Below are 25,072 nucleotides of genomic sequence, written 5' to 3'. Positions count from 1 at the left end.
TTGTATTAGGTATTATAAGAAATCTAGAGATGGTATAAGGTATACAGGAGGATGTGTGTAGGTATATGTAAATACTGTGTATGCTATTTTGTTTATTTATTTATGCCATTTTTTATAAGGGACTTGAGCATCCATGGATTTTGGTATCCTCAGGGGTTCTAGAACCAGTCCCCAAAGGATACTGAGGGATGGATGACTGTATATCCAGTTGTATGTTGGTGGTTATCTTATTTGAAATAGAAGACACAGAGTTAAACTTACCTTGCATGTATATACAGAAAATGGAAATAGAAAAATGGCTAAAAAAAATGCTAGAGAACTTGAACAACAGAAAATCATTATATTGGCTATATAGAAATGTAAAAGCATGTGAAATCCTACATAAAACCTAGCGTAGCAGAGCTTGATGATATGTAGTCGACCCTTGAACAACACAGGTTTGAACTACATGGGTCCAATTATACATGGATTTTTTTTCAATAAATGTATTGGAAATTTTTTTGGAGATTTGCATCAATTTGAAGAAACTTGCAGACAAACTGCATGGCCTAGAAATATATATATATAAAAGAATGTCATGAATGCATAAAATATATGTAGATGCTAGTCTATTTTTATCATTTACTACCATAAAACATACACAAGTCTATTGTAAAACGTTAGTATTTATCCAAATTTGTGTACACAGACCATATGTGGCACCATTTGAAGTCAAAAGAAACGTAAATGTAAAGATGCGGTATTAAAACTTAACTGCAGAAAATTAACTATAATACATACTTTATCATTGTAATCATTTCATGGCCACCTCCTGTTGCTATTGCGGTGAGTTCAAGTGTTTCGAGTATCCTCTTAAAACACTATGTGTTGCTAAACATCTCCGAGGAGTTCATCTCCAGTAAATTGCACATCACAGTAAAAAGTGATCTCTCACAGTTCTCGTGTATTTTTTGTCATGTTTGGTGCAATACCGAAAACCTTGAATAACACCATAGGAGTCAAAGGAAGTGCCACTAGTGATGCCGCAAGTCTCAGAAGCAGAGAGAAGTCATGACATTACAAGAAAAAGTTGAATTGCTTCATACATAGATTCAGGTTTGCAGCTGCAGTTGCCAGCCATTTCAGACAGATAATTCATCTTATAAACAGATGATGTAAAATAAACTTAGGGTATGAGTAAATACAGAACAGTACTGTGAATGTTTTCCTTATGATTTTAATATTTTCTTTTCTCTATTTTATTGTAAAAATACAGTTTATTTATTTTTTTGAGCTGGAGTCTCGCTCTATCGCCCAGGCTGGAGTGCAGTGGCACGATCTCGGCTCACTGCAAGCTCTGCCTCCTAGGTTCACGCCATTCTCCTGCCTCAGCCTCCCGAGTGGCTGGGACTACAGGCGCCCGTCACCACGCCCGGCTAATTTTTTGTATATTTAGTAGAGACAGGGTTTCACCGTGTTAGCCAGGACTGTCTTCGATCTCCTGACCTCATGATCTGCCCACCTCCGCCTCCCACAGTGCTGGGATTACAGGCGTGAGCCAGTAATCCCGTGCCCAGCCAAAATAAAGTATATAATACATATACAAAATATGTGCTAATCAATTATTTTTCTTTTTAAAAATAGAGATGGGGTCTCGCTATGTTGCCCAGGCTCAAACTCCTGGTCTCAAGCGGTCCTCCTGCCTTGGCCTCCTAAAATGCTGGAATTACAGGTGTGAGCCACCATGCCCCAACCAGAATACAGTATATAATACATATATAAAAATATGTTAATCAACTATTTCTATTATCAGTAAGGCTTCCAGTTAATGGTAGGCTATTAGTAGTTGTTTTTTTGGGAATCAGGTTACATGTAGGTTTTCATTGTGTGGAGGTTGGCACCCCAACGCCCATATTAAGGGTCAACTGTATATGGAAATATAGCCTGAAATCTGTAATGAATTACTTATTTGAAAATTGCTTTTGGCTGGAAGTATTTCAGGTAAGTTTTTACTTCAACTTTAGTGTCATCGTTTACATATTCAGGATATATTGTATAGGTGGGTGATACTTGATATAAAAAAATGATGTGTCAGTGACTGTGTATTCTTGTTAACAACTCCAGGTCCAGTTCCTGTTCCAGGTCCCAAAAGCCATCCTTCTGCATCCTCGGGGAAACTGCTGCTTCCACAGTTTGGGATGGTCATCATTTTAATCAGTGTTTCTGCTATAAGTCTCTTTGTTGCTCTGTAGTTTGATGCATTGTTTATCCTTCTTATTCTTTACTTGAAATAACTATAGGGACCCCACAGGAGATCAAAAGGAATGATGTATTTTTTACTTGTTGGCCAAAGTCACTGGATAAAATGAGAATTGTATATTTGTTATTCATTTTGCAAATTCAGAAAGTTGGTCCAGATATGTCACAGAACTTTTCACTTCTATACTACTCTTATAATTGAAAAAAATCCCGAAAACTGTATACTTCTGATTGAATTCAATAAAAGGTTTTGATTAGATATTTCAGAATTGCCAGTATGCTCAATACTGTTAGTGTTTAACATGAATTTAATATCTGAATTAGAACTTCAAGGGTAGTCTACTCATCTCTTTGTCTTAGTCTGTTTGGGTTGCTGTAACAGACCACTGTAGACTAGGTAACTTATAAGCAACAGACATTTATTTCTCACAGTTCTGGAGGCTGGGAAGTCCAAGATCAAGGTGCTAGCAGACTTAGTTTCTGGTGAGCGCCCTCTTCCTTGTCCCTTCCTCACCATCTCACGTGGCAGAAGGGACAAGAGAGATAGAGCCCTAATCCCATTCATGAAGGCCCCACCCTCATCATGACCTCCCAAAAGCCATACCTCCTAAAATCACCATATTGAGTGTTAAGATTTCAATAAGAATTTTCTGAGGACACAAACTACTCAGTCTATAACACTTGCTTTGATAACTGAGTCTAGTTATCTAACCAGCTATATGATCAAGGACCACAGGCCTGCCTTATATATGCAATCACCAGTGGGACAGAAACCTAACAGGATGACTGGGCCTGTCTTTAAAAGGCTGACCTTAGGCCCTGTGTGATATATTTATCTGGTTGAACTAGCAACCAGCAATATTAGAACATGAAAAATGAAAGGCTAGAGATGCGAGCATGGTATGCATGATGAGTGATCCATCCGCTAGATTACATAGCTCAGTGAGTAACAATTCTCATCAATTAGACCAACAACTCCTCCTACTTATATAAGGGGGTGTGCAGAGGGACAAAAACTCCTATACTTGGCTACATGGGTAAGAATGATGGACATGCAGATCTCCTGGGCCACGGAGAACATGTGGACAAGGCGAGAAATTCCTGTCCCAACACTGTTGGTATTGCAATATAATGGGTAGGAAAGAATGATGAGAGGGTAGTAGAGTAGTGTAACAAATTTACACGCCATAAACTTGGCAAAAGTAGTTGCGTATTTCTGGCAGTCAATTTGGAAAGAAACAATCAGTTTTAAAGTTCCTAGTCTTGGCCAGGCATGGAAGTTCAGGCCTGTAATCCTAGCACTTTGGCAGGCCAAGGCAGGAGGATTGCTGGAGTCTAGGAGTTCAAGACCAGCCCGGGCAACATAGCAAGACCCCATCTCTACACAAAATAAAAAATATTAGCCAGTTGTGGTGGTGCATGCCTGTAGTCCCAGCTACTCAAGAGTCTGAGGTGGGAGGACTGCTTAAACCCAGGAGGTCAAGGCTGCAGTGAGTCGTGATTGTGCCACCGTACTCCAGCCTGGGTGACAGAGAGACTTGTCTCAAAAAAAAAAAAAAAAAAAAAAAAAAAAAACCCACAAAAAATCCTAGTCTACACAACTGTAACCTATACAACTGAGGAGAAATCTCTTCAGTGGATTCTCAGAGGATAGACTCCAGATATACAGTGCATCACACTCTTCACCATCCCCCTAGTAAATACAATAGCAACATTCATGGGGCTGTTTCTTATAACACCTGTCAATATAAGTCAAAGCATCACAGAGAAGTGCAAAGTTAAAGCATCTCAAAAGCGGCCAACATGATGCAGCCCAAATATATAGTGTAGTCAGATATACTGTTTAAAATGATCCACTGGTTAAAGACCCACTATTTAACACTATTTAATCTGTTTAACTCAGATTTTCTAGTATTTCAAATACTAACGACATATTAGGGAATTCTTAATACTAGATGATATCTGAAGTAAGTTTTATTTGCCATACCCTAATCAAAATATATCAGCACTGACAAAAATCCCTAGGAGGCAAAAATCAGACAAGACTAAAATTCCTGAATTGTGATTATGAATTTAGTACCTATGTGGACAAAAAATGGTCATTCCTCAAAAGCCAAATAAAGCACCAGACAGAATTATATAAAAGTAATTACAAATTAAGAATTTATTTATAAGTTTTCATCTTTTTAGAAATAAAAAGGCTTAAAAAACAAAATGGTTGCAAAAATGGTTAAGTAATTTTGTTATATCCTAATTGCTTAGGTGTGCTCTGTAAATTCCAAATAAGTAAAATAATATAAAAATACATTTTCACATCTTTATAGAACAAAAAGAAAACATTAAATGCTTTTGGATTTTCTTTGCTCCTCCCACAGATGAGTTCACAAATATAAAAACTGGTGTACACGGATACTCTGAAGCACAAATCTCCAACAGCCAAGTAATTATAGTTTCTTCTGTTATGTGCAAAGTAGATTATTATTTCATATTTACTTGGTATGGAAAGCAGAGTACAGGCTCAGTGGACAATAATCATTAAACAGATTATGTTTAAGAAAATGCTGTTGTAAAAATGTACAATAGTACATATAATTTTGGTAATTATGCACTTCTTTTAAAGTAAATACAGCTTTTAGATTTAAATCTTTCAAAGGTTTTCTTTGAAGAGCTGTGAGGTGACTGTATTTCAGATTTGATGAACAGTAATTTGTCAGTAAACTTCTCAAAAAACCAAGCCAAGAGAGAATTGTTTTCTTTTTCCCTCCACATGGTCGGTTTCATTCTTAAGGAAGGTCTGATGCAGTAAGAAGATGCATTTCACAAACCTTTACACAAGTTTGTGAACTGTCAACTAAAGACACCACCTCTGATGTGGATGGTTTCATTCAATCCATGTTCAACCAGCTTTATATCTTCTAGATCATCTTTAATGATGCTAATCAAATGGCTAAGGCCTTCCTGTTGTTGTTTCAAATGCTAGAACAAATTAAGAAACAACATATTAATGTATTAATTTATTAAAACTGCAAGCTAGTCACAGAAAAAAGGACTCCACTTTGACTATTTTACTAGCAACACAGTACCTAGTAAGTGCTCTAAATATAGAGGGCATGCATATTTAAACATTTGTACTACATCTTTTGCTAACAGTGAAAGACAAAACTCTAAAGAACAATAAAATCAAATATATAATGAACAGTATCTTCCAACAAAAATGTTTTTTAGATAGCTATTCCTTTTACCAACTTTTGATAAAGGCATGATAATAAAACAGAACTCAAAGGAGGTATTCAAATATAGATGACTAGCAAAATAACATTCTGAAAACAGAATATTCATGTTTTGAAGTACAAAGTACATAGTGATAATGGTGATGATGACTACAGATGCTAACATTTTTTTAAGACTCCTCCTTATGGGTTAAGGTGCTGTTTTACTAGTACTGGTATTCACTGCTTAACTCATTTAAAATCCGTTTGAGCCCTATTTGGGGTACCATTATCATCTCCGCAGTTAAAGAAACTATAGGTAAATAACCTGCCCAAGGTCATAAAGTAGATGGCGAACTATGATTCAATCCCAAAACAATACACTGCTCATCATTTTAAAAAAGACAGGTGTTTAAATTATTCCCAGTTTTATTGCATATATCAACTCTTATTTAATACAACTATTTATTACAATATACTGGAATCTGTTAATTTATTGCAAATACTTAAAACAATGGAATATAATTGGTTGTGTGTGTAATATCCAAGAAGCTAGAAGCCAAACTAGTTTTTGGTTGCATAAAACCAGCCATATCCATTCTAAAGCACATAATAAAATTGGATTTGTTGATGACATTTATAACCTTTATCTAAAATCCTCAGGGCCATGCCAACGGTCATTAGCTACCTAGTATGTTGCACAAAGTTCATCATCTTCATATATTTCTTTAGATACAACTGTTCATTTTCATTAAACCAATCTGCATTTATACTAATGAAAATAAGCCAAAGCAGTGTTTCCAACTTTTTCACACAACGTGAAAACCCTAGAAAAGTGGTTGGAGGTTCTGGCCACCTCAACCTACCTCCATCCAGATCTCCTGAGGGCTTAGGGGATAGATCAATAACAACATGTTTATAACTTACATGCGACATATAGGCAGGGAAAGTATTAATCTAGAGCAGTTGCTTCTCAAACTTTAAAGTGCATACAAATCATTCTATGATCTTGATAAAATGCAGATTGAGTACGTCTGGAGTGAGGACTGAAATTTTGCATTTCTAATGACCTTCCAGGTGCAGCTACCGCCTACACTTTAAGGAGCAAGGTCTAGGAAACTTTATAGTGTCTCTACTACCTCTAAATTCATCTTTTTGGCGAGGAGAGGGATAATTCACTTTTTAAAAACTGTGGCAAAACAGGCATACCATAAACTTTTGCCTGTAACTATTTTTAAGTATACAGTTCAGTGGCATTAAGTACATTTATGCTGTTGTGCAATAATCAACACTATCCGTTTTGTTCAGAACTTTTCATCTTCTCAAGTTGAAATTCTGTACCAATTAAGTTCCTCCCATCCCCTCCTCCCCTCACACCCTGGCAACCACCTTTCTACTCTCCATTAATTGGACTACTAGGTACTTTTCATAAGTGAAATCATAAATATTTCCCTTTTATGAGTGGCTTATTTCACGAAGCATAACTTCTTCAAGGTCAAATTGCATTGTAGCATGTATCAGAATTTCCTTATTTTTTTCAAGGCTGAATAATATTCCATTGTGTGTATATACACTATATTTTCTCTATTCCTTGATTGATTCTTGGGTTATCTCCACATTTTGGCTATTGTGAATAAAGATGCTATGAACATGGGTGTACAAATATCTGTTTTAAGTCCCTGCTTCCAACGTACTTGGGTATATATCCAGAAGTAGACCTGCTAGATCACATCGTAATTCAATCTCTAATTTTTTGAGTAAACACTACACTGCTTTCCATAGAGGCTGAACCATTTTACATTCCCCCAACAGTGCAAGAAAGTTCCAATTTCTTCATATTCTCACCAACACTTTTCTTATTAGGGTAACAGCCATCCTAATAGGTGTGAAGTGGTGAGCTCACACTTTAAATAATGCAGCTTCATGCAACACTTACCTGCTTGATTTCTCGTAACAGATCTGCATCTATGTAATACCTTTCTTCAGATCTGACTGCTCCAAAATGATTCTGCATCCTGATTTGAGACATCAATTCATTTAGTCGGCCCTAAAAGTTAAGACTGAGTCAAATTACAACTGCCAAAGAAGACTTGTAAAAGAGAATGTTTTCTTTTGAAAGGATGGTTTCAAAACCATCTATTAAAAATTTCTATTTCTCTCTGTACATTATATTTGAAACACTAATACTAACCAAAAGAACCATGACTGAGTTTACTTTAGAAAGGAAGTTCTAATTGGAGATAACAAACACAAGTATACAAAATTCCTGCTTGAAGATTACATAACTTTTTGTCTGCAGATCCACCTGAAACAAATTTTAGCATTATGGTCTTAGAAGTGGTTACCTTGAACTGAGTAGGTGCATTTAGTTCACCCTGAATCGTATCCAGCTGAACTCGCAACTGCTCTTCATCAGCCTGAATGGCATAACCACTCTTCCTTTGAATTTCCTGTTTGATTAGGACCTACACAAATAAAAAACACCAATAACAATAGAATCATCTCTTTTTAGTTATGCAAGTAGTATTATTACAATTAGTTGCTGAAAGCAATCAGCTGAAAATCAAACAATAGTAGGGTTCAACAGTTCAGGATTTGAATTATGTTTCTGTCCATTTTAACTAGGCAAAAGTTATCACATGAATACACTGATGTACACTTAATTGTTTTTTTTTTGAGACAGGGTCTTGCTCTGTCTCCCAGGCTGAAGTGCAGTGGCGTAAACACAGCTCACTGGATCCTTGACCTCTGGGGCTCAAGAGATCCTCCCGCCTCAGCTCCCGAGTAGCTGGGCCCACAGGTGTGCATCACCGCACCTGGTTAAACTTTTTAATTTTTTGAACTCCTGGGCTTAATTAAGTGATCTTCCAGCCTTGGCCTCCCAGAGTGCTGGGTTTACAGGTGTGAGCCACTCTGCCCAGCCAACAATTTTAAAACTACGGTATGGCTTGGCCGGGTGCAGTGGCTGACGCCTGTATTCCCAGCACTTTGGGAGGCCAAGACGGGCGGATCATGAGGTCAGGAGATTGAGACCATCCTGGCTAACACGATGAAACCCCGTCTCTACTAAAAATACAAAAAATTAGCCAGACGTGATGGTGCATGCCTGTAGTCCCAGCTACTCGGGAGGCTGAGGCAGGAGAATGGCGGAAAACCCAGGAGGCAGAGCCTGCAGTGAGCCGAGATCGCGCCACTGCACTCCAGCCTGGACGACAGAGGGAGACTCCGTCTCAAAAAACAAAGAAACAGAAACTATGCTATGGCTTAAAAGCAGTACAAAAAAATAGGCAACATAATACCAGTTTCAGACATTTACTCACAGCCTTTCTAAATAAAGTCGTCGTGTTCTTTAAAGATGAGTTTATAATATTTAGGTCTAAAAATTATTTCTTGGATTTCTTTTTGAGATTACAAAAGCAAAATGTACTTGTTAAGAAACAATACAAGAATGTAAAAGACAAATTCTCTCATACCCCCAAGACAAATAGTGCTAACTGATGTTCATTCCCCTGTACCTTTCTCCTTGCTCATACAGAAAGCACACACACACAGATCCAAAATAAAACTAAACTGTATATATCACTCTGTGACATGGTTCCTTTTTTTGGTTGTTGTTTTTGTTTTTCTGAGACGACCTTGCTTTCTTGCCCAGGCTGGAGGGCAGTGGCACAATCATAGCTCAATGCAGCATCGATCTCCTAGGCTCAAGCAATCCTCCCACCTCAGCCTCCCAAGTAGCTGGAATCACAGGTGCTCACCACCATGCCTGGCTAATATTTTTTCTCTTTTTTTAGTAGAGTTGAGGTCTACCGATGTTGCCCAGGCTGGTCTCGAACTCCTAAACTCAAATGATCCTTCTGCCTCAGCCTCTCAAAGTGCTGGGATTACAGGCGTGGGCCACTGTGCCAGGCCGCTTCTCTTTCTTTCCAATTTAACAATACATCGGGGGAAAGGATCTAAAGCAGTGGCCTCTAAAGGCAGACTCTTGGTTTGCTGCTACTCTCCAAGCCCAGCTTACTCTGTTAAAAACAGTGCAAGTCCCTCCATACTCTCATCCATGCTCCTATAACCATATCTTTTTCATAAACACACGCATAGACCAACTGCTTTTTACTGATCTAAATTTTTAAAAATGGATTATATATAATTAACAAAATTAACTTTATTATCAATATTAACCATTAAATTTTATAATTAAAATAATTTTATTATCAAAATCTCATGAAATTCCTTAAGAAGTATAGCTCTAATTTGTTATTTTTAATGGTTGTATGTTTTTTGTGTGATTAACCAATAATCAATCATTACTGTCTTGATGGATATACATTTTGTTTTCACACAATGCCATAATAAACATTTTTGTAGGTTTGACTCTATAAACAATGCTGTAATAAACATTTTGTAGCTTTGACACTACAATGCTATAATAAACATTTTTGTGCATGTATCTATTTAACTGGTATAGATCTTTAACAACGAGGCTGAGTTTTAAAGTATGTACGTTTTCAGTTCTAAAGCTGCTAGATTGCTTTCCCAAAGGATCTTAATGAGTTAGATTCATAGGCCACACATCAGAATATCCTTTCCCCACATTCCTGTCAAGAACAGGTGGTGGTTGTTTAAATTTTTCCCAACTGGATGAGTGTAAAGGGATCTCTTTTTTTTTTTTTTTTTTGAGATGGAGTTTCACTGTCACCTAAGCTGGGGTGCAGTGGCATGATCTTGGCTCACTGCAACCTCTGCCTCCTAGGTTCAAGCAATTCTCTGCCTCAGCCTCCCAAGTAGCTGGGATTACAGGCGCCCGCCACCACACCCAGCTAATTTGTGTATTTTTAGTAGAGACGAGGTTTCACCATCTTGGCCAGGCTGGTCTTGAACTCCTGACCTCGTGATCCATCCGCCTTGGCCTCCCAAAGTGCTGGGATTACAGGCGTGAGCCACTGCGCCCAGCCGGGATCTCATTTTTTTTCTTTAATCTGCAATTCCCAGATTCCTAGTAAATTAAAGGGACCATCTTTTAATGACTAAGAACTATTTTGCATTTGCTTTTTCTACGAACTGCCTTTACACATCTTTTGCCCAAATTTCAATTGGATTTTATTGTCAAATTATAGGATCTCTTTGTATAATATGAATATGAACACCAAATCTAAAATGAATGCTGTTTGCAAAATTTCCTTTTCCTAAACTCTATCACATGACTATTGACAAATGGCTTCTGGTATCTTTTGCTATACATAGTTTTTTATGTGGCCAATGTTGGTTTACAGTTTCTAGCTTTCTGATCAATGTCTCTCAAATCCCTTTGAAATCAGCTTTGAAAGTGTCTTAAAGTCTTTAGTCCACTTTATTTTTATATGATGCAATGGTCTAATTTTATTTTCTTCCTTATGGATACTTATACTCCAGTATTATTTATTAAATAAACCCACTGAATTGAAATACCACCTTTATCATATATTAAATTTTCAGCACACTTGCATCTATTTGTAAATTCCCTACTCTGTTCCATGCATCGTTCTGTCCAATCCCATGCAGACACTATATTGATTCAATTACAAGAGGTTTAAAATAGGTTCTGAAATCTGGTAAAGAAGTCCCCTTCACTATTTCTTTTTTGTTCCTGAACAAGCTAGTCTCAAACACTTATCCTTCTTTATAAACTTAAAGAAACTTTAATCAAAAGTTTTTTAGAGACAGGGTCTCCCTATGTTGCCCAGGCAACAGAGTGCAGTGGCTATTCATAGGCACAATCATAGCTCACTAGAGCCTCGAACTCCTGGGCTCAAGTGATTCTCCTGCCTCAGCCTTCTGAGTACCTGTGACTATAGGTGCCATGTCATCACACCCAGCTTAATCAATTTTTAAAAAACTAATTCATTTTTAATTTTGTAAAGTGGATATTAAGTATTCTCATCTAAGAATACAGTTTATCTATTTGTAAATACCTATACTTTCCTCATAAATATATTTGTTAAGTATTTTACAGTTTTGTCACCATAGTGAATGGAACATTTTCCTATTTCCAGATAGTAAAAAGAAAAGCTGATTTTTGTACTTTTATATCTAGCCAGCTTACTACATTAATTCTATGGTTTATTCCCTTGGGTTTTCCAGATATACAATCATATCAGCAAAAATAGATCACTTAATCATTTTCCCAATGTTTATATTATTTCTTTGCTTATTTATGAAAACCTCCAAGATAGCAACAAATAATGATGATAATATTGGGTGTCCATGTCTAGTTTCTAAATGCAATTTTAGTGTTTTGCCTTTTTGAGTATTTGCTATTCATTTTTGGTTACAGTTTCTACTATATATTTTCCTTTAATGTGTTGCTATAATAAGTCATGTTGATAGATGTCCTGTTATTAAAACCAACCTTGCATTCCTGAAATAAACTTTACTTGGTCATAGTATATTTTTTAAGAAATTGATAAATAGCTGGATTCTCTTTGCTTATACTTCATTTGGAATGTGGTTTTTTGGTCCGATTTGAGGTATACTCCACATACAACAATTCACCTGTTTTAGGTGTTCAGTTCTATGAATCTGGCAAATACATACAGTCATGTAACCACCACAATGATTAAGATACAGAATATTTCCATCACCCCAAGCCCTTTGTAGTCACACTTCTCTCTTCATCTACAGTCCCTGGCAACTACTAATCTGTTATCTGTCCCTAATTTTCTTTTGTATAATGTTATATAAATAGAATCATGCCTTATGCAGCCTTTACAGTGGCTCACGCCTGTAATCCTAGAACTTTGGGAGGCCGAGGTGAGTGGATTGCCTGAGCTCAGGAGTTCAAGACCAGCCTGGGCAACACAGTGAAACCCCATCTCTACTAAAATAAAATAAAAATAAAATAAAATAAAAAGTCTGGCTTTTTTCACTTAGCATAATTTGCATCTCTTTAAAATAGCTGTTTATAATTTCTTTTTTTGAGATGCTACAAACAGAAATGTAAAATGGTACAGTTGCATTGGAAAATAGTTTAGGTAGTTCCTCAAAAAGTTAAACATAGTGTGCATATGACACAGCAATTTCACTTGTAGGTTTATACCCAAGAGAAATAGAAGTATATGTCCAAACAAACACTTGTAAATAAATTTTAATAGCAATATTATTCATAATAGCCTTAAAGTAGAACCACCAAAATATCCATCAATTGAGTAAAATGTGGTACAGCCATATGATGGAATATTCAGCAATAAATGAATAATAATCATTTATTAGTACCTGAAGTACTATTACATGGTACAACACAGTTGAACTTTGAAAACATTATGCTAAGTAAAAGCCAGTCACAAAAGACCATATATCGTTATGATTCCATTTATATGAGGTTTCCAGAACAGGCAAATCCATAGAGGCAAAACTAGTTGCATAGGACTGACAGATTTGCAGTGAAACGGGGAAGTGACTGACAATGGGTATGGGATTTGTCTGTAGGGTGATGGAAATGTTCTAAAATTGATTGTGGTAATAATGGTTATACAAGTCTCTGAATATACTAAAAGCCATTGAATTGTACACTTTAAATGAGTAAATAGTATGGTATGCAAATTATCTCAAGCTGTAAAAAAGAACAAATGAGGAAGCTATATACATTATTCTTCAATTGTCTAGAATAATTAAAATAACACTGGAATTAGCTCTTTTGTGGTTAGACAAAATTTAGCAATGAAACTATCTGTCCCTGAGGCCTTTTTCATGTTTCATCTTTCATTTTTCCAATTGCTTCTGTGGTATTTGTTTTCTTACTTCTCTGTAGATTAATTTTGGTAATTTTCATTTTCATAGAAAAATCCTCTGAGTTCCAAATTTGTTACCCTAAAGTACATGCAGTATCTTCTTTTTTTTTTCTCCTTTTTTCTGAGATGGAGTCTTACTCTGTCACCTAGGCTGGAGTGCAGTGGCATGATCTCGGCACACTGCAACCTCCGCCTCCCGGGTTCAAGCAATTCTTGTGCCTCAACCTCCCAAGTAACTGGGATTACAGGCGCAAGCAACCATGCCTGGCTGATTTTTTTGTATTTTAGTAGAGATGGGGTTTCACCGTGTTGCCCAGGCTGGTCTTGAACTCCTGAGCTCAGGCAATCCACTCACCTCGGCCTCCCAAAGTTCTAGGATTACAGGCGTGAGCCACTGTGTCTGGCCCATGCAGTATCTTCTTATTCTGTTTTGTGTATCTATGGTGATGCCTCTTTTTCCACTACTAATTTTGTATATTTTGCTCTGTTTTTCCATTCTTCTGGCTGATGAGATTCTTAGTAATTTTAATGGTCTTTTCAAAGAAACAGTTTTTTAATTTATTCTTTCCACTATTACATTTTTTAGTCTTTCACTAATTTCACATTTATCTTTCTTTCTTTTTAGTTTCTTTTGGCTTATCTTGATATTCCTTTTCTAATTTAACATGAATACTAAGTTCCTTTATTTTTCCCATTTGATTTTTTAAAATAAGAATTTTTTATGGCTGTAAGTTTTCCTCTGAGTACAGATTTTGCTGTTTCTCACTGGTTCTAGTATGTAATATTTCTGTTTTCATGATAGTTTATAATTTCAGTTGTTATTATTCTTTTAATTCCTCCTGTTAATTTGGAAATTCTATTGTTGTTTTTCGACCAATATGGTTACACTCCTTTATCTAGCACTCAAAAAATTTTCTGAACTATTTTATGAAATTCATGAGACATCAATAATATCACAGAAGCTTCCCTTGCACTAAGATGCTTTATTTCTTTACTGCTTTCCCTCAAACTCTCACTAAAATATGAACTTTAGGATATTTTTATTCTCCTCACTCAACCCTATGAGACCTGTTTTCCAATTTCAAAGTTTTACTAAAAGAATTCGGTACTTCTAATTTCACATTATTATTTTAGTCTTTTTTTTTCTATTTTAAAAATCTATATTTAGTACATTATTTCACACACATAGTCTTATGAACACTGGGGGAAAAAAATCCAAATTACTACCTGTAAAGTTCTATGGGAAAGATCCATGAGTTTCCTCTTGTATTGTGCAATTTTGGCTACAGATGTAGTTTGATTCTTTTGTAGCTCACTAATGTCTTCAGATATGATCTGTTTAAAAAAAATTGGGGGGGAGGGGTTAATCAAAATCACAACTATTTATCAGTTACACCTGTATGGAAATTCTAATCTTGGGATAAGCCTGAGATTCATCTCTCAAAATATAAACTCTTTCCCTATAAATCTGTGCTTATATTTCTTCCCTTTTTACATACCTAAAATTTTTTTAAAAGAATCATACAAAGATATCTTTAGAGCTCTAGGAAATTTAGCAATGAGGCAATACATAGAAAAAATAAGCTGGGCGTGGTGGCTCACACCTGTAATCCAAGCACTTTGCGAGGCAGAGGTGGGCAAATTACTTAAGGTCAGGAGTTCAAGACCAGCCTGGCTAACATAGTGAAACCCCGTCTCTACTAAAAATACAAAGAAGTAGCTGGGTGTGGTGGCACGCGCCTGTAATCCCAGCTACTTGGAAGGCTGATGCAGGAGAATCACTTAAACCCGGGGGACAGAGCTGAGATCGTGCCACTGCACTCCAGCCTGGGCAACAGAGTGAGACTCCATCTCATAGAAACAAAAAACAGAGTGAGACTCCATCACACACACACACACACACACACACACACACACACACACACACACACACACACACACACACACACACACACACACACACACACACACACACACACGGCTGGGCACAGTGTCTCACTCAGTGTCTCACTCCTGTAATCCTAGCACTTTGGGAGGCCAAGGCAAGAGGAGTGCTTGAGACCAGGATTCTGAGACAAGCTTGGGCAACATTGCAAGACCTTGTCTCTACAAAAAATAAAAAATTAACCAGGTGTAGTGCTACATGCCTGTAATCCCAGCTCCTTAGGAGGCTGAGGTGGGAGGATCACTTGAGCCCAGGAGTTTGAGGTTGCAGTGAGCCGTGATCATGCCACTGCACTCCAGTATGGGCGAGAGACACAGAGAGAGAGAGACAGAGACAGAGAGTGTGAGTGAGAGAGAGAGGAAGGAGAGACCTATCTCAAAAGGAAAAAAAGAAAACACATACTTCAGAAATAAGGAATTTGAAGTAATATGGAATAAAGCCAACAACCAGGTCTGAATGGAAAAAGTTAAGATGTATAAGATGATATCTAGGGGGTGTCTTAATAGACAATTAGCCCTGTATCTAACTATTGACAGAAAGTACAGTACATTTCAATATTAACTGTTACAGAATACTTGGAGGGAGTAATCAGAGTGCAGAGGAAAAGGAATGATATTAATTATGCAGCAGGATACATTTTTATGCCTCTGGATCTTTGACTTGGCTGTTTTACCTGACTGAAATCCCACTATTCTGCCTTAGGAAGTCTTAACCTTACAGGGTAGGTTAAAATCTCACTATTTTATTAAAGCATCCCAATCAGAATTAATCCCATAATTGTCTCTATCATAATTAATCATTCTATGCCACTGACTTATATTAACATGTTACAAGAAAGAGGATAAGATTGTGCAAGACATTTTAGCACATCCACCTGCACACATCACCTTTTAAAGAAACTTTCCAATGCCAGGCCATGCTGAAAGGACAAAATTAGGTGGCCATGTTTTATATTACATAACCTAGGCAATCTCCCCATCTCAATTTTGAAAAATCACCAGGGTTTTTAGATACAAGAGTACTTATGACATTATTTTCTACCAGTAATAACTAAAAAAATTAGACATGTTATCAGCCACAGTATTTATTAACAAATACTAAAACCATCTAGGAATTGATCCAAGAAAGAATGCACAAAATTTTAAAAGGGAATATTTAAAAATTATTTTAAAGGACATAAAAGACCACAAGGATTAAAGAGATATACCACATTCATGGATGAAATGATTTAATATTAAAATTCAATTCCCACAAATTAGTCTTTGCATTTAATGCAATTCCAACCATAATTCTAGCATTCTGACAAACTGATTCTAAAGTTTTTATGATAGAATAAAGACCCATAAAGACCCAGAAAACTTTGAAAAGAAGCACCAAGATTAGAGATTCATTCTACTAGATATTAAGATACACTACAAAGCCATAAGACTAAAAAAATGTGGAATGGGTGGATATAAAAACAGACCAACTGGCCAATGAAACATAAGAGAGGGTCTAGAAATAGATCACATATATATATATATATATATATATATATATATATGGAAACTTAGTGTAATTTAAATTCTTTGATAATCATTGAGGAGTATCACATTTTTATAGGCAATATTAAAAATATAGGGCCGGGCGTGGTGGCTCACGCCTGTAATCCCAGCACTTTGGGAGGCTGAAACGGGCAGATCACGAGGTCAGGAGATCGAGACCATCCTGGCTAACACGGTGAAACCCCATCTCTACTAAAAATACAAAAAATTAGCCAGGCGTGGTGGTGGGCACCTGTAGTCCCAGCTACTCGGGAGGCTGAGGCAGAAGAACGGCATGAACCCGGGAGGCGGAGCTTGCAGTGAGCCGAGATTGCGCCACTGCACTCCAGCCTGGGCGACAGAACGAGACTCTGTCTCAAAAAAAAAAAAATTGGAACCACTATTTAGAGAAAAATATATTTAGAAAAAAATTGGACCCACTATTTAGAGAAAAATATATCTGAGCTCATACCACATACTTTATGTAAAGGTAAACTTCATGATGACAACAAAAGACTCAAATGTGAAAGGTTAAACTCTAAATTTTTTTTAATGTAGGATACTCTCAGACTTTGGGGTGGAAAATTAAGCAAATTCCCAAAAAGAAAACACAAGGCAAACATTTAATGCATATCATTACATTAAAATTAAGGATTTCTCTTCAACTACAGACACCAAAGACAGAGTTAACAGACAGATGAGAAACTAGAAGATATTTACAATGTTATGAACAAATAGAGACTACAATCTAGAGTAAATGATTACTGAAGTTCAATAAAGAAAAAATAGGAAGCCCAATGGAAACACTGGCCAAAGATAAGAATGATTTCAGTTCTGAACAAGATGGACTAAGCATATGCAACCCCAATCTCTCCCATTTAATACAGCTATAAAACCTGGATGGAATACATGGGGCAGCTATTTGAGGACTCTGGCAGGAAGATCAGGGAAGATAGGAATTTAAAGTACCATTGAACTTGTGGTGAGTTTATCCATTTTACCCCTCAGGCGTCCCTAGTCTGGTTTCAACCCAGCCTCAAACCTGGAAATGAGCATAAATGCTGAAAGGGAGCTCCAAGAGAAGTCTGCTAGTTCTAGTGGGAGGAGATACATTGTATTACCTAGAGAAAGGTTTCTCAAACTTCAGCACTATTAATGTTGCGTAATTCCTTGTTGTGGGAGTACTGTTCTGTACACTGTAGAATGTGTGCAGCATATGGGCCTCTACACATTAGATGCCTGTAGCACTCCCCAACCAAGAGTCTCCAGACATTGCCAAATGTGCTCTGGGAGACAAAATCACCACCACAAGCCACTACTAAGAAATACTGCTCTAAGACTTGAAATAATAGATTAAAAGGAAATGCTGAAAAAAAAAAAAGTCCAAATAACCCAAAAGAAAGCAGAAAGGCGGAAACAGGAATGAAAAACAGAGGCTACAAACACAAAACAAATAAATGGTAGGACTAAATCCAAACTTCATGCTGTCTACAAGAATCTCACTTCAAATATAACAATATAGGTAGGTTAAAAGCAAAAAGATGGACAAAGGTTTGCCATACAAACACTTTTTATCAAAAGAAAGGTAGCGTGGCTATGTTAACATCAGATAAAGACTTCAGAGTGTCTTGAGTAAGTGTCCATGAACAGATGAATAAAGAAAACATGGTGTGTGTGTGTATACATATATATACACACACAATAGAATGCTATTTAATCATGAAAAAGAATGAAGTGCTACCATTTGCAGCAACACAGATGAACTTGGAAGACATTCTGTTAAGTGAAATAAGCTACGCACAGAAAGATAGATTCTGCATGTTCTCACTCATATGTGGAAGCTAAAAAAAGTTGATTTAGTAGAAGTAGAGAGTAGAATAGTGGCTACTAGAGGTGGAGAAAGAGTAGGAGTAGGGAATTGCCAAAGGTTGCTTAACAGATACAAAAGTACAGCTGGATAGGAGGATTAAGTTCCAGTGTTCTATAGCTCTATAGGTAACTATAATTCGCAACCATTTATTGTGTTTCAAATAGCTATAGGAGTGAATTTGCAATGATACCAACAAATGATAAATGTATGGGGTAATGGATATGCTAATTACCCTTATTTGATCATTACACACTGTATCCATGTATTGAATTATCACACTATGCTCCATAAATATGTAGTTATGTATCAATTAAAAATAATAATAAAAGAAAAAGCCACTAGAGAAGATTTAAAACTTACCAAGGATTAAGAGGGATATGATATAATAATAAAAAGTAAATTTGCCAAGAAAAAACAACAATCCTATATAACAACAGCCCTTCAAACTATTAATACATGAAGCAAAAACTGAGAAATGAAAGGAGAAAAACACAAATCCGTAAGTGTGGCTGTAGATTTCAAATGTCTTCTCAAACTAGCAGACAGAAAAAAACAAGAATACAGAACTGAACAATACTATCAACCAACTGGATCTCACTAATAGAAAACTTCACCCAAGAACTGCAGAACACACATTATTTTCATAGGCTCCTGGGTTATAAAACCTTAGCAAAGTTGGCCGGGCACGGTGGCTCATGCCTGTAATCCCAGCACTTTGGGAAGACGAGATGGGCAGATCACGAGGTCAGGAGATCAAGACCATCTTGGATAACACGGTGAAACCCCGTCTCTACTAAAAATACAAAAAATTAGCTGGGCGTGGTGGCGGGTGCCTGTAGTCCCAGCTACTCCAGAGGCTGAGGAAGGAGAATGGCGTGAACCCGGGCGGCAAAGCTTGCAGTGAGCCTAGATCGCGCCACTGTGCTCCAGCCTGGGCAACAGAGTGAGACTCCATCTCAAAAAAAAAAAAAAAAAAAAAAAAAAAAAGAAAAAAAAAAAACCTTAGCAAAGTTGAAAGAATTGAAATCATACAAATTTCTCTGACCTTTAAAGAATCTTTAAGTATTTAATTATGAAAGTCTTTTTTTTTTTTTTTCAAGCAATCCTCATGCCTCAGCCTCCCAAGTTGCTGGCATTACAGGCGTGCACCACGACCCCCAGCTAATTTTTGTATTTTTTAGTAGAGACCAGGCTTTGCCATGTCGGCCAGTCTTGTCTTGAACTCCTGATCTCAAGTGATCCACCCACTCTGGTCTCCTAAAAAAGTCTACTTTATGAAATAAAATATTAAGTATATTTAAGCATTAAGTAATTTTAAATTTGCTTCATCAACATATAATAATATACCAAGACAATTATATGTCAACATAAAATAATCATTATTATAACCTTCATTTTCATAAGGCCCCATAAATAATAATATGCAATTCCTGGCTGAAACTGGAAATGACCGTCTAATTAATCCACTAAGACAAGAATTCTAAATTCATTATCATATCAAATCAATCAGATTCATATGATTTGGGGACTTCTATCATAAAGAAGGTAGTTGTATAAAACTTAATTTGCAGTATATGCTACATTGTTTCCTGATTAAGATAAAACAGTAGCACATATACTAAAAAGAATTAAATGTCTATAATCCCTTTCCCTACTTCCAGGGCCAAGGAATGAAAAGCTAAATGCTTACATCTAATCTGGTTTGATGCTGCTTAGTCATCTGATCTTGAACCTTCAGTCTTCGGAGAAGTTCCTTAAAACCCACCATTGGTACGGGAATTAACCTGAAGAAATGCAGTGAACAATTTTCAGATCTTAAGCCTATTACTACAAAATACAAGAAGTTAAGGTTTTAATAACATTCATGTAATTTTACATCAACTTTCTAGGGCTCTAAGGCAGATCTATGACTACGAGATAACCATGTTATACCAAAGAGATTTTATTCAACCTCCGTATTTTACAAATGAAGAAATACAGTTCAGTCAAAACATTACATTATTAAATACAAATGCAAATACAAATAGATTTTTCCACTCCTAGTTAGTTCTCACTATGCTATGCTGCCTTACCATAATCTTTTTTTTTCTTATTTTTTTCTTTTGTTTTGGCTGCAGCTTTAGCTGGACAATAATCAATATTTTTTAAAGGCCATGAAAATGAAAATAAACTTGCTTCATATGTAAGAAGTATAATTAATAGCTCCCATGTTTGCTTTCCTAGTAGCAAATATCAGTTCTTAAATGAAACAAGATGAAGACATACTTACTTTTCAGAATCAGGGTTATCTACCTTGGCCTGTTCCCAGATAATAGGATCAACACCTACCACAAATAAAAAATATTTTTTTCTAAAACAATTTTCTATTTTTATAATATGTGTATGACAAAAGCTTTCCTAAAGTAACACCCTAAACCCAGAAGCTATAATGAAAAGCGACTGTCAAATATGATCATGGTAAAAATACAAATTTTTGCAGAATGGATAAAGTTCAAAAAAAGTACAGATTGAAAGGAAGTATCTATAACCTATAGGATAACAGATTAACCTCCAGAATATAGAAAGAATTCCTATACATCAAAAAGGAAGACAAAAAAATCTAGAAAATGGGCAAAGGACACAAATAGGTAACTCACAAAAAATACAAATGTAGCTAATAAACATTATTAAAAATAAGTATTAATTTTTAAATTAATTATTTTGCCATCAGTGGCCAGAAAAATAACATTCCTGTTACAAATATAAATGGTAGAACTTTCTCTGGAGGGCAATTTGGCAATATCTAACATACATAATATTGACTCAAAAATTTCATTACCAGAGATCTATTCTAAAGAAATATATACCGGCTGGGCGCGGTGGCTCACGCTTGTAATCCCAGCACTTTGGGAGGCCGAGGCGGGCGGATCACGACGTCAGGAGATCGAGACCATGGTGAAACCCCGTCTCTACTAAAAATACAAAAAATTAGCCGGGCGTGGTGGTGGGCGCCTGTAGTCCCAGCTACTCAGAGAGGCTGAGGCAGGAGAATGGCGTGAACCCGGGAGGCGGAGCTTGCAGTGAGCCGAGATTGCGCCACTGAAAAAAAAAAAAAAAAAAAAAAAAAAAGAAATATATACCAATGTGTTCTAAGACATGTTTACAAGGATATTGTTAATTACTGCATAGTTTGTAATAGTAAAAAGACAGAAAACAACTTAGAGGTGTTAAGTAAAGGTGTATCTATGGAATACTATGCAATGTTTAAATACAGTAAGATTTATCTTCATGTATTGACATGAAAAGTACTAAGAAATACTGTAAAAAGGCAAGCTGCAGATGTATACGCAGGATCCTTTTTTAAAAGATCTACATGTAAATATGCTTACATTTCAAATCACAGATAAAGGATTAAACATAGTACCATAAATTGATAGTAGTTACTTCTGGGGAAAGGAACTAAAGGTTATCTATCACATAGTCAACTAGTTATGCCATCCAGAATATTTTACGGTGAGAACATATTCAGGTTTTACTTGAATATTCAGTTAAAATGAGATAAGCTAGAAAAAAATAAGACAAAATTTTACTAGTAAATTACCTTTGGGTAATTTACTAGTAAATGAATTATGGATGGATTATGGACTATTTTTCTTCAGTTCACTATTTCTCAAAATTTCTATTTTAACATATACATATTAGCTATATAATAAAAAACTAAATGAACACAAATATTCAAAACTATTTCCCAAACAAGCAGATATGTGATAAGACGATACTAATTTTATTAGCATTAGTAACCAACCAACACCTCTGAAATACGGGGAGTGTTTAGTTCTAAATCTTTTTTTTTTTTGAACTCTGTGATTCTAGAAACATACCAGCAGGAGGATTCTGTAAAAGCTGTTTGATCTGTGCAGGAGAAAGTTCTGTTCTAGTCATAGAAAGGGTTACACCAAGTTGCTGCAACTGTGTTTTTATATTGGCTTGTTCAAAATGGGCATATAGCGTTGTAGCTGGAACCCTTCTTGAAGTACCATTTGGCGAACGCTCAACAACATAAATAACAACTTCTGTCCTGAAGGAAGAATAACCAATTTATAAAATATGGAGTACAAAACTCACAGCCACAAACCTCAGCATATCATAGCATGTGATTTCAGAAAGGTTTAAGTTGAATTCAGAAATGGTTGTTTTAGGAGGCAATTAAAATGTTTCCTTTTTTTTTCTTTTTTTTTTTGAGCAAGGTTTGCTCGGTTGCCGAGGCTGGAGTGCAGTGGCGTGATCACTGCAGCCTCAATGTCCCAGGCTCAAGCAATTCTCCCACCTCAGCCTCCAAGTAACTGAGTACAGTTGCACACCCGCTACGTTTAACTTACATGTGTGTGTATATATAAATATAAAAATATATATTTTTAAATTTTTTTTGAGAGATGGACACTCGCTATGTTGCCTAGGCTAGTCTCAAACTCCTGGTCTCAAGCAGTCTTCCCACCTTGACCTCCCAAAGTTCTGGGATTACAGGTATGATGAGCTGCTGTGCCCAACTGTTTTCTTCTTAAATCTTGGAAAATAAGAAAGTTTTACTTAATGTAATGTTCATTTACAAATCAACCTAAATGATAAAGTTAAAATGAACCCGGTACATAAGATAATTTTTTTTTTTTTTGAGACAGAGTCTCTCTCTGTCCCCCAGGCTGGAGTGCAGTGGCGCAATCTCAGCTCACTGCAAGCTCCGCCTCCCGGGTTCATGCCATTCTCCTGCCTCAGCCTCCGGAGTAGCTGGGACTACAGGCACTTGCCACCACGCCCAGCTAATTTTTTTTGTATTTTTAGTAGAGACAGGATTTCACCGTATTAGCCAGGATGGTCTCGATCTCCTGAACTCGTGATCCGCCCGACTCGGCCTCCCAAAGTGCTGGGATTACAGGCGTGAGCCAGCACGCCTGGCCAATAAGATAATATTTATAAAGGGGTTTGCTTACCTGCAAAATCCTATGTAAATGTTATTTACTATAGGAAATTCTGTTGAAATTTATGGGTTGCTTCTCTGCAATTACAACCACAAGTAAAATCTGATTCAATTACTGCATCTCATTAATAATCATTCCTCCAAATATCCTAAAATAAATGTCTTGCCTCTAACACTGAGAATTATACTTAGGTCAAGGGAAGTAAAGCAATAATGTTTATTCATGAATGAACATGAACAGTAATCAGTTAACAACATTTTCCAATAACATCTTTATGGCCCTCAATTTGCACGCATCTATGACAAATGGTCCCTTCCTGGCCTGAATGAAAATCTAGAAAATTATTAGCATCTAGTAAGTCAAAAAATCCAAAATTTAAAAAAAACTTTTAAATAAATGTTTTTATAAATACTGAATAATCACTAGCTGAGAAAAGGCATTCTGCTCTGAGAGTTAATTTGTGCTTTAGCAACAAAAACATTATTGATCACTCCCTTAGGACCAGAAATAAATACACAGAAATAAACAGTATATTTATGTATACTTACTGATCATCTGGCAATGTTTTAGTGCCCTCTACATTTACAGTAAGGGTCTGGTTTCCTCCCAAAACTTTATGCAATGATTCTACCAACTGTTGTTGTTGGCTTCGAATCTCTGTTTCTTTTTTGTTGAAAACTAAAACCACTAGCCCATCTTCATCTTTATTACTGGGCATGCAACTATAACCTACTGCCTGTGGAATGACAAAATAAACAATATAAAAAATATGTACAGATCTTAAATCAGGTGTTTAATATTAATAGCTTAATATCTGCTAAAATGGGAAAAACAACTTAATGTCTGGTAATTAAAGGAATAATGATTCTTCCCACCATTTTGTGCCCTAGGAGGTCACAAAATTATAAAGAAAAACTATTTTACCCAGGAATAACATTAACCTACAGAGTAAGATTAACATTTCCTCTTTGAGAGAGTAACTAAACAGCTTTCTCCCCTAAAAAATTTTGATATTCATTATTGTTGGTTGTTTCTGAACCATCTGCATGTCATTATAAAAGTGACTGCAAAAATCACCAATTATAATTTATTTCACTATACAAATTGTTCCCAACTTATGATTTTTCTGTTTTATATGGTGTAAAAGCAATATGCATTCATATATACATACATGGAAATCATACATGGAATTCTGATCTTTTAGTTTTTATTATAAAATTATTATAAGATGGACTTGGTGTTAGATTATTCTGCCCAATTGTACACTAATGTAAGTGTTCTGAGCATGTTTAAAGTAGGCTAGGCTGGGCTATGATGCTTGGTAGGTTAGGTGTATTAAATGCATTTCTGAATTACAATATTTTCAATTATGATGGGTTTATTGGGATGTAACCCATCATAAGTTGAGGAGTATCTGTATATCTGATTCATGGAATCTTAAACGAAGTTAATCTGTAAAAAAATAATTTACAAATAAATACTTTTAAATCACAGTAATGACAGTCAACTTACAAATACTATAAAGAATGTATCACTTTATTGGTTTATATAATACAAAACTTTATGAAACAT

The 25,072-nt window shown here is 36.1% G+C and overlaps 2 protein-coding genes across 10 annotated transcripts in view; one reads left to right on the top strand and one right to left on the bottom strand.

The window, feature by feature from the left end:
- The window catches only part of ART3 (ADP-ribosyltransferase 3 (inactive)), a 110,872-nt gene extending 108,375 nt beyond the window's left edge, over window positions 1–2,497 (top strand). For all 7 annotated transcript variants that reach the window (XM_058433770.1, XM_058433754.1, XM_058433764.1 and 4 more), the window contains one exon: window positions 2,104–2,497. In XM_058433770.1, the coding sequence (XP_058289753.1) occupies window positions 2,104–2,231 (128 nt within the window). In that variant the 3' untranslated portion in view covers window positions 2,232–2,497. The remainder of the gene's footprint in view (window positions 1–2,103) is intronic.
- Window positions 2,498–4,180: 1,683 nt separating this feature from the next.
- Window positions 4,181–25,072, bottom strand: part of NUP54 (nucleoporin 54) — a 34,498-nt gene continuing 13,606 nt past the window's right edge. For 2 of the 3 annotated variants that reach the window (XM_032149761.2, XM_032149740.2), the window contains 8 exons: window positions 24,049–24,236; window positions 22,409–22,605; window positions 20,818–20,872; window positions 20,239–20,332; window positions 14,438–14,545; window positions 7,793–7,912; window positions 7,384–7,494; window positions 4,181–5,214 (listed from right to left, as the gene is read on the bottom strand). In XM_032149761.2, coding sequence (XP_032005652.1) covers window positions 5,086–5,214; window positions 7,384–7,494; window positions 7,793–7,912; window positions 14,438–14,545; window positions 20,239–20,332; window positions 20,818–20,872; window positions 22,409–22,605; window positions 24,049–24,236 — 1,002 coding nt within the window. In that variant the 3' untranslated portion in view covers window positions 4,181–5,085. The remainder of the gene's footprint in view (window positions 5,215–7,383; window positions 7,495–7,792; window positions 7,913–14,437; window positions 14,546–20,238; window positions 20,333–20,817; window positions 20,873–22,408; window positions 22,606–24,048; window positions 24,237–25,072) is intronic. The other variant, XM_032149750.2, reaches the window with a different exon arrangement.

This window comes from Hylobates moloch, unplaced genomic scaffold, assembly GCF_009828535.3.
Source record: "Hylobates moloch isolate HMO894 unplaced genomic scaffold, HMol_V3 SCAFFOLD_2, whole genome shotgun sequence".
Lineage (NCBI taxonomy): Eukaryota > Metazoa > Chordata > Mammalia > Primates > Hylobatidae > Hylobates > Hylobates moloch.
This window is presented reverse-complemented; position numbering and strand designations above follow the sequence as displayed.